Source organism: Anabrus simplex, chromosome 6, assembly GCF_040414725.1.
Source record: "Anabrus simplex isolate iqAnaSimp1 chromosome 6, ASM4041472v1, whole genome shotgun sequence".
NCBI lineage: Eukaryota > Metazoa > Arthropoda > Insecta > Orthoptera > Tettigoniidae > Anabrus > Anabrus simplex.
Genome location: NC_090270.1, coordinates 332,181,628 through 332,195,305, shown reverse-complemented (window position 1 = coordinate 332,195,305; position 13,678 = coordinate 332,181,628). Strand labels below are relative to the sequence as shown.

The 13,678-nt window shown below is 38.3% G+C and overlaps 1 protein-coding gene across 1 annotated transcript in view; it reads left to right on the top strand.

Moving 5' to 3' along the window:
• LOC136876544 (mitogen-activated protein kinase 15) overlaps nucleotides 1-13,678 on the top strand; it is a 103,919-nt gene that overhangs the window by 51,700 nt on the left and 38,541 nt on the right. The window contains exons 6-7 of the mRNA XM_067150584.2: nucleotides 9,313-9,502; nucleotides 11,939-12,067. Coding sequence (XP_067006685.2) covers nucleotides 9,313-9,502; nucleotides 11,939-12,067 — 319 coding nt within the window. The remainder of the gene's footprint in view (nucleotides 1-9,312; nucleotides 9,503-11,938; nucleotides 12,068-13,678) is intronic.

The window sequence follows — 13,678 nt, the reverse complement described above, 5'->3', positions numbered from 1 at the left end:
CATTTTGCTCCTATGTGCTAGGTTGGGCTCATCAGTTGGTACCTAGCACTCCCACCTCATAACCATCTGCAGAGATCTGTACTCTTTATTTACAATCATATTTATGTGAATACCCCATTGCAGATCTTAACACCTAGGTACTTACAATGATCCCCAAAAGGAACTTTCCTATTTGTCGGGACAAATATTTCATGTTCCCTATGGGAATCATCTATATCATGGGAAGACCTGGGTGAAAGAAGAGGAGCTGCTCGACTAAGTGTTATGTACAATACCAATATAATGGTCTGTTATTGGACATTATAAATTTTCCAGCTAACTCATTCTTGGTTGCCTGCGTTTCGCCCTCGTGTGCTAAGTTAGGCTCGTCAGTTGGGACTTAGCACACCACCCAAGACGCAAGGCTAGTGCATACTGTGGAGGCCACTGCATAGGCTATTTGAAGCCACCAGCAGTGCCAATGCACTATGAGAGCTATGTCTCATTTCCAAAAATAGATGCCTGCCTGGCCATCAAATGATGTAGATGTTGATTCCCACAGGGAACCTAAAATATTTGTCCCGAATGAGTGAATTTATAATACCAATATAATGGTCAGTTATTGGACATTATAAATTTTCCAGCTAACTCATTCTTGGTTGCCTGCGTTTTGCCCTCGTGTGCTAATTTATAATGTCCAATAAAGGACTATTATATTGGTATTATAAATTCACTCATTCGGGACAAATATTTTAGGTTCCCTATGTTAATCAACATCTATAAGTGTTATGTTCCAAGCTGTCAGTGAAGAGATGGCATGGAATAACATCAATAGACTAATAAGTTTGAGTGGTGTCTTTAAAAATAGGAAAGGTCACAATATGAAGATAAAGCTGGAATTAAAGGGGACAAACTGGGGCAAATATTTGTTTATACAAAGGAGTTGGGGATTGGAATAACTTACCAAAGGAGATGTTAAATACATTTCCAATTTCTTTGCAATCATTTAAGAAAACAGATAGGGAATATGCCACCTGGATGACTGCCTTAAATGCAGATCAGTAGTGACTGATAGATTCCACTGGAGCAATTCAGACAAGACAGCCCTAAAGTGCCCTGCCTATATAGTTCCATAGGAGAAATTGCTGGATTAAATTGAACTATAATATGCTGATAGGCTGAAGTGCCATATACACCCCCATGTTTCATTGGCTAGAACATGTTTACTAGCATGATAGATAAATTACAATAGAGGACCCAACTGAAGTGTTAACAACTTCAGTATATTTAAGAAAACAATCCTCAAAAACAGTGTGCCAGCTCTCTAAATAAAAATTTCTGTTAAGTAGTTACTCTAGTTATGAGTGCGCAAATAAATCAATGGTAGAACCATCTGTCAAAAAGTTTTTGGGGGTTTAAAATTTCATATCCGTTGGCATAGATGGCCGTAGAGGAGGCGCGCAGTTTAAATAGCTGGAGAAGGTGTACCTCTGGTACATTTACTATTTCTGACTGTATTAGATACATTTGCAAAATTACTAACTGGTTTGATAGAAGGCAGTTTGGAATTAGGAAAGGTAATTCCAGTGAGGCTCAACTTGTAAGATTCCAGCAAGATAGCAGATATTTCAGCAGTGGCATATGCTGCAATCAAGACATGGGCTATCACTAGACTTAGGTTACCCAGTTTTGATAGTTGGTTTAGTGAACGTCAAGCCTTAAGGGTTTTGAGATGCAGCTAATAGCCATCGGAGAAGCCTGCTGTGTTAAGGATGGTTCACAAGACCTAGCCTCTGCTACTGCCAATACTAAACACCTGATCAATGTAGATAGTAGCCAACGAATCAGCCTCATCGTACTCTTAATTCCCCTAGCTCGGGGACTGGGTGCTTATGACGTCTTCACCATTCATTTCATCAGGTCACCATCAAGGCTTTCCAGAGACTATGCATTATACAATTATTATTGTTACTGTTACCCGTGGACCAGCAGAGGTGAAAGGTGCCAGGGTGAATGGGTCTAACTACAAAATCAGTTAATTTAAAAGTTTAACAAAGGTGATATAACAAAACTTTAACAAATTTTCACTAGGTGAGATAACAATAACATACCAGGTACCATGACAGTTTATACAAGGCAAGTACAGTACATCCAAAATTTAGTGACAGTTTAGTAATCCGGACTTCCAGCCCCATGCTTTACATTTCCTGAGCTCTCAGCTTGACCTTACAAAAGATTGTTTTACACAAGGGTAGAAAACCCCTAGTCCCCAGAACACTTGCTCCCAACTTCAAATATCAAGCCTCCCAGAGGCACAGTTACCACACTTGAAGAGTTGACACGCTCTGTTTTTTCAAGCCTTTTCAAGGCAATATCAGACTTTACAATTACTTGCCATCAAGGCACAATTAAAAAAAAAAAAAATGAAATGGGGGGTATCTTGTACCCAACCTACTGGGCCTTAGCAGAAAAAGAACAGGTTAAGTAATTGGCCCGAAACGCCAAATTGAATGGAGGCGTGTACTTGCACTCCTAAATATGCATTCTTAAAACCCAAAAGGCACTAGGCCGATGAAACAGGAGCTATTCCCAAACTATGGAGGTGACTCATATAAGAATTTAAGACATTACAGAAAGGAAGAAAACCAGTTACAAAACGTAGTCACCTCAAACCAATATGAAGGGGAGCTCGAGAGGGTAAATCGCTCTTTATCCCCGAATTACAGTTACAGATTTTATGAAATTTTCACATTAGCCGGCAGAAGTTACATTTTAGAGAAGGTTACATTTTAAAGTTTCGGACCTATCCCTCGGGTTAAACTGCGGAGCTAGCAAGAAATAAAGATGTTAAACAGCCATTACCTTGCTGAAGAACTACTGCCTGATGAGAGGCACCTCTTGCCTCCTGCTTCACACACACACACTCGCTCACTCTTAGATGTTGATCAAATGGCCAAGAGACTTGAAAATCTGCAGTTAATAAACCCTCGGGGAAAGTTAGACCTTTCATGAATAATCAAGACACACCGACAGCGTTTTATTGGATAAAATCAAGTTACATTCAATATCGAAGAAGAAATACGGGACTCGTGGAAAATTAATTACAGAAATTCTTGATTGGCTGGATTCAAAACAGGTGGAAAGAAAAGATAAATATTGCCAACCCAAAAATGAACAAAATTTAGTAAAGAAAAAACTTACGAATACAAAATTTCTTCAGAAAGGTTCTTTCACTTAGCATCAGGGTGCATGATCATAGCTTTTAGCAGTAACATCTATGAGAGAATGTCCACACTTCTTGATCAATAGAAAACAAAACAAGTTGAAATTCACACAGTACTGGCAACTTCATAATCACAAAATTATGGTAGATGACATCTTCTGAGGAAAAGTTTAAGTAGGTCTAGTTCCAAGTTGTGTTTCTCCTGTAGAGGAGTTCTAATTGACGCAAGATTTAAATCTGCGGCGTAGAGGTGTACCTCCCGGTACAATTATTATTATTATTATTATTATTATTATTATTATTATTATTATTTTCTCAGTTGCAAACAATGAGCATGGCCAACAATAAAGTTTGTAAAGTTCACATGAGCTACATAACCACAAATACTTTTCATACTTAAGTTGAAATCCCCCTTTGTATGGATTCTTGTTTTTCTCCTGTTTACACTGTAACTGTAAGAGGTGGGGTAGGCTTACCATTTTTATTTATCAGCAATTTATCTTCATATTCATTTGCAAGAATGGATTATCCAACAACTTACACACGGTTCAGCCATTTCACAAAAGTAACATCACAAGGTCACAGTCACGTTAAACATAACTTCAGATAAAACTAAAATTGTTCTGAGATCAACTGAAATATACCAATTTCCAACTATAAGCAACCCGTAAGATGTCCTGCACATGCGAAAACAAACTCGTGATACTGTAGCACATGGGTGAATCCCATCTATTCGGACACTTCCGGAGAACTTCGAGTCTATGGCCCTTCTCTTTCCACCGCTGTCTCTCTCGTTAGCAGCGGCGATTTGACGGACCGAAGCCTAGCCCAGCTCAAGGTTAGGATCCCCTCGTTCCCTGCACCATTCCGACATTCGCCAGCAAGCCTTGCGCAGCGGGTCGAGGGGAGTGGGCCGAAGGCCTGGGCTGCGATGTTAGTCTCCGATGCCTGCTCTCAGAAATACGAGTGACATTCTTTCTCAATACTTTAAAGTTCTGTAAATGGAAGAATATGTCAGATGCTTACATTACAATAAGATATAGATTTCAATCATTCTCATTTGAGGCTTGGGCTTCACTGATAGCCTTGGTAGCCCTCAGTATACGCCACTGTTTTAGATTCAGAAAGTCAAATATACTGAAACATAATGGTGGGGTAATGGATAAATAAATACTAGACTGTTAGGGTAGAAACTAAGATTTATTACTTTACTACTAAAAGCTACTTATACACACAGCACACAAGTACACTTGTTAGCGCTTTGTTCTCAATGCTGTTACAGTAATTCACACACACACACACACACACACACACACACACAAAACCTAAGCTTACAAGAAAGGAAATTCACTTACCTGTATTGTCAACCTTAACAAGTATTTACATTACCAGTTCATTTATTCCTTTCAGAATAACATCAATAAATCATGGTACATTTTTAGTCTTTGTAAAAAGACAATCAAAATACTAAACATGAAAACAAAGTATTCAATTTAAAAAATAATAATGTTACTAAGTTTCTAATCCTGTCTGTGAACTCTACAGGGTGTACCAAAACTCGACGGCAAAAGTTTAGGAATGGATTCCTCACATAGACAGAACAAAACAGTTAATGACATCATGGGTCCGGAGCCATTTACTTACAGATTTATTCAAACTTTTGTACGTTCACACCGTACATCTGTAATGGCAGCCGAAACACTTTGAGCATGTGTCAGAGGAAATGTTCAAAGTGACAACCTTCAGCTTGAATACAAGCCTCCGCTCATCATCGCATGGAGTTACGCACGTGATCAAAAATGCCTGGTGTAGTGCGTACTGCCTGAAAGGTTGTCATAATGCGCCCACATAAAGTTGCTTCATCAGGAACAGGAGTTGCATACATGAGACGCTTAACCTGTCCCCACACGTAAGAGTCCAAGGGGTTCAGGTCAGGAGAGCGTGGTAGTGGCCAAGCAATCTGTCCTTCTCAACCTGTCCAGAGCTTACGAAAATGGGTATTCAGGTACCTGCGGGCAGCAGACTGAAATGTGCAGGAGCACTATTTTGCATGAAAAACATTTGTCGACGGGATGCAAGTGGCATGTCTTCCAAGTAATCAGGCAATGCAGTATACAAGAAATTCATGTAGTTCTGTCCAGTAAGCCTATTCAGAAGAACATAGTCCCAACAAGGAATCACAAAAATACCTGCCCAGATGTTAATGGCGAACCTCTGTTGATGAGACTATTGGATGATTACATGAGGACATGTAAATTATTACTAAAATTAATTTGTGTCACGAAGTTTGAATAAATCTGTAAGTTTATTTCCAGATCCATTTTGTCATAACCTCTTTCTCTATGTAAGGAATCCATTCCTAAATTTTTGTCGTAGAGTTTTGGTAGACCTTGCATAGTTAAAAATTTACTGTTGAAAGCATATGATTATAGCAACACATGCATATTGAGATACAAAAACACAATAAGCATATACATTTCCATTAATATAAGTCTCAGAATACACTTTGTGTTTCTAAATTAAAGATTTCTTTTAACAAAGATGAGAGATACCAGGATTCATTGATATTCTTCTGAAAGGAAGAAATTAACTGGTATTGTAAAGGTTGAATTTTCAAAATAAAACCAAAATAAATTCCTTAACACTCCTAAGCTGTCACTCAAGCCCTAGGGCAGTTCACAATAAGTCTCTGTTTGATGAAGTGGCCGTTACTGTGCGTGCATACAGGCAGCCTTCTTTTGAGATTCCTTGTCTTTCTTCTGCACTGATATCCCCCATCATCGACAATGTAGCACCCAGTAAACACCTCGCAGCACTGTCTTGCTGATTGCACTCTTCGTTTGGCTGAGTCCACCACTGAACTACTCAGGCTTTATGAGGAGACCAGTGCTTGCAGGAGTCTGAACTGGATCCAACAAGAAACCTTGTGATCTAGAAAACACTAGATTCAATGTTCTGGTTGTTTTCCTTGTAAACAGTCAAGATTTTCTTCTAAAGACGCAAAAGTTTTCTGCAAAACTTGAAGAATTTCACCTTGTTTTCTTGAGATGGCAAAAGCCCAAAAGCTTATGTCTACATCTACCAGAAGTTGTTGCAATATATTAAATGTGCATGCATTTGAAATTTGGGCAGTACACAGAGAATTGCATGTTCAAGAAAGTTTATTAAAGTAACAATGATGAGATGTGTGAACCATTAGTGTACAGCAGTACTGGGACCTGATGAGTTACTGATTATACTTGGGGAATGTAATGCTGAAACAAGGGATCAAAGTAGCTTTGAAATCCTTTTATTGAATGAAATAAAAATGGCTCCTAATTCAAATCTAAAATTAAGATTTTGCTTAAATTTATAGATTTGTAACTACACCAAAATTTATGGAAAATAATGCTTAAGGATTAGTAACCTTCTAATCCAGTCTGCCTGGTGGCTATGATCGTTAATGAGTAAAGTTTATATGCTCTGACAGAGGTTAGCAAGTTCGAGTCACGTTAGTCTGAAAGAATTTCATTATTAGAATGTTGGGCGAGAGGGTATAGATGGCGGCATACAATTTCTAATCCCTAGATATGGAGGGTGATCAAAAAGTAAGGTTACAAAGCCTGCTGTGAAACTTCTACATTTTATTTCATACAACCGGCACAGCTGATAGTGCACAGATTAGGCTATTTTTCAACATAGTGCCTAAACCGATACGGAAACTTGTCGCTTCGTGGGATAAGTTTGAAATTTCCTCCTGGTAAAAATCCTGTCCGTGAGTGTTCAGCCACACTGTTACAAAGTTTCACCTCATCTGAAGAGATTCCCTAGCCTCCTAAGTGCTCCTTCATGTGAGGAAAGAGGTGAGTCACTTCGAGCAAGGTCCAGGCTGTAGGCTTCAGCAGCCATATCATAACAATACTAAACAAATGACTTTCAAAAGAGGTGGTAAACTCTCTCCAAAAGATATATTGACCCTTCAAAATAAACCTCTTGAAGTAGTACCACAATTCAAATATGAGTTACTCTTCAAACATTGGCATCTTTCAACAATCGGATCAAAGAAAGAGCAACATCAGCAATATAAGTAATTTACAACATTAAACCACCACAAAAACTTTCAACAAATACAGCAATGATACTATTTAAAACAGCTATAACACCAATAGCAACATACAGGATCGATATAATCTGGGATAAACTTAAAATGAACAACCTGATAACTCTAGAGAAATTAAAGCTCATATGAAACGAACCCTGGGTGTCTTACTAAAAGAAACTCTTTTCACAGAAGACATCAAAATGCAGATACACCTGCCAAACACTGAGACGTATGAGAACACTCTGCAAATTCTCATAGAAAAATGCACCTATATCTGGAATGACTTTTATTGAAGATGCCTGAATGAGGGATGATTGGAAACAAGCAGATTACAGTACTAGCTTAAACACTTAATGTGATAATGCAACACATGGTTTTCATTAAGTACCCCCAAAATAAGGGATTTCATCACCCAAATGAAAATTGTGTGTGAATCGTGTAAGGTATGCTGGAGTAAGATGAATATACAGTATGTAACAAACCTAGGACTGGAGTAATGTAATTTAGTTTTTGTGCTTTGCACGTTGTGCACATTTTTGATAAGGAGAATAAAGATAATGCACTGGTCGTGCTTTCAATGTTACTAGGCAATGCCCACACCTCGACAGCCTCCACAGTTACAGCCGTAAATGGGACACTTCAGTTTAAACTACATTTTGCTCTGACCTGTCAAGACAGTTGCAAAAATACTGCGTCCATCAAGAAATAGCAATAGTTCTTCATAATAAACTAAGTCAACAGCAAATATAAACCTATTTTCTATTCATTCCAGGTGTAAGTGACGAGTATGAAAATTCCTCCAATCAGTATGCTGACAAGTGACCTTGGCCTAACTGCTAACTAGACACCAGTTTATATGCTGTATAAATCACCAATATAATCATGCAACTATGCTGCAAAAAGTGGTGAAATATGCACTTGAGTACCAGTATACACTTATTTTCATGCTATTAAACAATTGTATGAAATGCAAACATTCCTTTTTGATGACTCGCCTGATTCACCCAAATCAGTACATAAAATCATTATTAATAAAGTGAAGGAGTAACAAAATATCACTACTTACAGCTGCAGCTGTTCCACGAGTACAAACAATCCATGCATAGTTTGCGAGACGTATTGGTCTGTGTTCACTGTTAAAACATCCACACATCTTGTAGATAAGTGTAATTTAATACACATGATCATTCAGTTAGTAAGGTTTTATGATAACAGTGAATTAAACAACCACAAACATAAAGAAACACACTTAAATATGCATTCCTTTCATTTTACACTCCACATCCTACTTTTCCCATCCATAATTTGCTTTTCAGTATAGTTTCTGTATAGATCTGTGGTGTTTGTCTTTTGAAACTAGCTTCAATGCAGAGAATCTCTACATCTACAGATGTGACAGAATAGTAGTTCAATTTGGGAGAAAGTGTAGGTGTTAAGCATTCTGGTAGATCCACATTATCAATACCAACCAAATATTTAATATTGTTATAGCTACCATGTTTTCTGCAGATTTCATTTGACATATCCTGGATTACCTTACAGTTCACACTTCACATTCTCCCTAATGTCCAGTGAATCACAAAGATGCATCCCAGGTGTTTCTAAAGTCCTGATTGATTCTGGTATGATTTTCAAGGGTTGTGATAAGTACCAGTTCTGTTTAAATCTTTTCATTGCCAAGAGAGTTCATGGTGTTAATTATTTTGAATTTTATTGAAGACTGCTTGTAAAACATGTTAAAATATGTGCAATAAGTCAAAATTTGAAATATATGCAGTTATCCCAAATATATGCATATAAATGCATTATTTAACTTAATAATCCATCCCATTTTGCCCTCAAACACACTTCCTTGTTTGTTTTGGAAGTCAGCAAACAAAATATGCATTTGCATATAAATCTGATGTCTACTGATAAATGCACAATCCAGTAGATAAAGTTGCACAGGTTTTTTTGAATTGGCACTCATTATCCACAGCAAATAGCTCATCAAATGTACTGAATCTTACAGTATCTGTGTTCTTTCCAGATCTGGTGAGATTGTTCCCACAGCATGCTCAGTGGATACATTCATTTCGACCAGGGCAATCTCGTCCACTTTCACGCATTTTGCAGAGGCAGCCTCAAGAAGCTGCAGATTTGGTAATTCGTCTGTTACATATCGATCCAAATGAGCGTCCAACTGCTGATCAGGCACTGAGACATCCATGTGTTGCCAGGTTTGTATCCCTAATACATGATGAAAATGAGGTGGCTGGAAAAGTAAAAGGCTTTGGCTTCACTTTTAGATGTTGGCACTTGGACATTTTTTAACATGCTGTAAATTTGTTTAGATTTTAATTCATTTTAAAATAAAACTTCAATACTTTAAAATTATATTAAATCTTATCTATATTGGAATGTATTTTTTATCTTTGAAGTCAGTTATGATATAACAAGATTTCTAAGGGTCACAGTTGAATCTTCTAATGTTGCAATCTTGGGTAAGCTATCTCTGTGGATCAGTGGTGGTGTCAGCCTCCGGATCCCAAGATAGCAGGTTCAAACCCGGCAGAGGTAGTCGGATTTTCGAAGGGCGGAAAAAAAAGGCCATTTGACACTCCATGTCGTAAGATGTCGGCATGTAAAAGATGTCCGGTAACACATTTGGTGTTTACCCAACAAAATTCATTAAATCTCGGCCACAGATGCCCGAGAGTTTGTTTACTCGGTCTGCCATCTAGTAGGCCTAGAGTAAAACGGAACATCAAAATTAATGAGCAGACAGCCACATGGCGTCAAATTGAAATGTCTGCACATTGTAGCTGAGGCCATATGTTTATCCTGGGTGTCTTTGGTAAGTGAACTTATTGTAAATGTAATATTTTAAAACATTAGCTAATGCCTTTCTCTTCCACGTAATTATCCTTTCATGTACTTCACCTTCCACAGCCTTTCCTCTTAAGTTTCATAACAGTATTTTAAACACTTGATGTACTGGTAATTTTGTTTGTGACAAAGTACACACATTCATATTCATATGTTTGTTACAAAAGATTCAGGCACAATTCTAAATTCAGTGAATGGATAAGATTCAAAAAAATAAATTAAGTGAAAATAAGATTCAAATATGGAATTTGAAGAGTCTTGTACACTTTTAAAATTCATACCATGTCCAGTCTAGAGCTCAAGAAGGAAGCTATACTTCAGTGTCAGTTAATGTAACTTTAAAACTTTCTCAAGTGTCACACTAAATATAGCTACTATCAGTGGCGGCCGGTCAATACGTGCTACCGGGCTCCAGCACGTAGCTTTGAACTGTAAGGAATTAATTATCAGTACAATTATCCTGGTGCCTTTGTTTTGAGTACGGTATGAATTTGTGTTTTGTGAAAATCAGGACGAGATCTGTCGAACACCTAGCTCTGTTCTCCCGGGGAACTCCTCTCGTGCTCAGGTGAAATGAGCTCTGGCCTGTAGCCTGGAGGAAGCAATACGCAGGCGCAGCCAAGCTTGCAACACTCCCCGTAGCCGGTGGAGTATACCATCAACCGGGATCAACTTTCACTGATCCCGTCTATAGTTGTCCTCCCGCAAGGGGGTAGACCTGCTCGATGCCTCCTGCTACCCTGATGTTGAACATGATAAGCGGTTCTGCCACTAGAGAGCAGCATCGTTTGAGCTCAAATGTACAGCGTAACTGGGGGCAATCTATCGCAAACATAACGTTATTAAGGTAACCAACCAATATCCATCTTCCTTTTGTGTCAAAAATAAGGAATTCGTACGTGAGTTAAAGAATCTTGGACGGACCCTAAATGTTATACCGCATTAGAAGGTAAATTATGCTGGTAATAGAGGAGGTCTCAATGGTTCAGTTGGTTGGCAGCAGTTGCTTTCTGCGGTGTTTGATCTCGCGGTTATATTGGTGGTGTGTGTTTTTCTATCACTGTGTTAGTGTTCAAGTTCATATGGAGATTTATCCAATTATTTACCCACTACAGTGTATATCAAGTGAAATTAAACTAGTGTTCTTAGTGAGGATCTATATTTCCAAGATCCTGTTTGCACTGAATATTGAAAACAGCGTATTTAGCGTTTTTTGTAGCACATAGGACGATTTTTTCATGAGCCACCACTGGCTACTATAACATAAACTTACCTGTAAAAAAAAATTAAAAACGTAAAAATAAATCAATCAAAATGAAGCAGTCGCTATTCTAATGACCACATGGTTTTCAGGGTTTTGTAGACCTTTCATTTCTAATCCTTTTCAAATTTATTCTATAAAACTGACCACGATGTATTCAAAATGACAGCTAACCTCTGAGTGCATATTTAGCACAAATTTTGTCTATTTCATGAAAACTAAGTTTCAGATTTTCTATTAATTTTTTGAAATGGGTAGCCTTCTCTGTTCTGTTATCTGTCAAATGACATATTAAACATAATTGTAAGTTAACTGTGACAATGTTGTTCGTGAAACACTGACTTGCAGCAAATGTATCACTTAGAATAAAATTTGTTGATTCAGCTCATGTTGTACTGAACCTTACATTTTCTAGGTGCAACAATGTTATGTTCTAAGTATTATAAACTGAATTCTGGTTATATCAAAAATGGACCAAAAGATTCTCAAGCAATATTGTCTTTTCATTGCTACCTTTTGTTTCCAGTTACAGGAAAAGGAGTCTTACGTTTGACCGTGATGTGATGCTAATAGTTCCAGATACTGTCCTCCTCCAGTGTGGAGAGTACAGAGACCACATCCGTCGGATTGAAAATGAAATGGAGAATATGAAAAGGTATGGATAAAATATTATACTTTTGCATCATAGATTTTCTTACCGGGAGAGTTGGCTGTGCGGTTAGGGGTGTGCAGCTGTGAGCTTACACCTGGAAGAGTCGGCAATCCTGAAAATGGTTTTCTGTGGTTTCCCCGTTTTCACACTAAGCAAATGCTTGGGCTGTACCTTAAGGCCACGACCACTTCCTTCCCATTCCTAGGCCTTTCCTATTCCATCACTGTAAGACCTATCTGCATCGGTGCTACATAAAACTAATTCCACAAACAAAACAAAAAATCAGAGCCTTATACTTCACTTCCAACAGTTTTGTCTTCCATTGGCTCATTTGTTTTGCTTACAGCAGTTATTTGAACAAGTCAATGTGAAAACTGTTTATTTCATTTCACATTTTGAAAGAGAGATTTACAAATATTACATTAAGTTTGAATTAGCGAAGATCCTTCCGTGATCAGTGGTAGTGTCCTGATTCCCAAAGTCATGGGTTCATGCCTTCCAAATGTAGTTCGATTTCCAAAGGATGGAGGAATGTCAATTTGACACTCAAACGTATAATATTGGCAACTGTAAGAACTCTGCAACACGTTTGGAGTTTACCCTTTGTAGAGTAAAACAAGGGTGTCTATAGGGTTTTGAATTAAAATGTCTGCAACAAATGCAATTTTGAAAAGGTAATTGAAGAGCTTACAACCAAGCATTACTAGGCAAAGTAGCATTTCAGTAAAGTGTAATTGCTTGCAATATATGCAGTAACTGTAAATCATGGCTATCATGCCATTCATCATTCCCTGTGCATTTGATTGTTGTAATGAAATATTGTAGGCTTCTTAGTATTGTAACAAGTTGGCAGGGTAAATAAGAGTACAGAAACAGGTAGCATTCTACTTTTAATATTTATGAACTAATTACTAATGCTACACATCACTCACAGGCATAGATATCACATGTTAAAACATGGAACAATTACACAGATCGCTCTCTTATTTCTCGCTGTTCATTCCCATTAATTTACACACTCTGGTTTCTAACTCTACAGTCTCTCAGTTGCTTCCTTGGCACTCTCTGTCCACAGTTCACAGCTGTGCACGAGTCTCACAGCTCAGCTTGATGGTCGCTGTCCTAACATTGGTAGAACTCCGTTCACAAGCCCATGCCGAAATCAGATGTTTTGTTCCACGCTGTACCAGAACACATGATGTTCTCTTCAAACAGCTGGCCCAAAAAAACACATCTACGATGACAGGCACATGGAACGAGTTATTGGCCCAACTGGTTGACAATCCAACAGACTAGTACACTCAGTTCAGGCTGTACTCTTACTCTACCACTGACTGAAGGAACTACACTGAGCTCACCTGTACTGAATCCACGACTATAGCACCCTTACTTCTCCTTTGTTCACTGGCTGAACTCCAACTCAACTGAAACAACCCTCTCACTTGCCAGTCACCTTATATAAGGGAGCAGTCTCTTCAAGATAAATCGGCCTCTCGAAGCTCATATAATCCTCCAGATATGGAAGGCTTTCAGTCTGCAGGCCTAATCGTTTCTGCACCCCTTGAGGCCTCGGTGACATAGCGGCCGATGATGGCACTTGTAGTGGTGATTGAC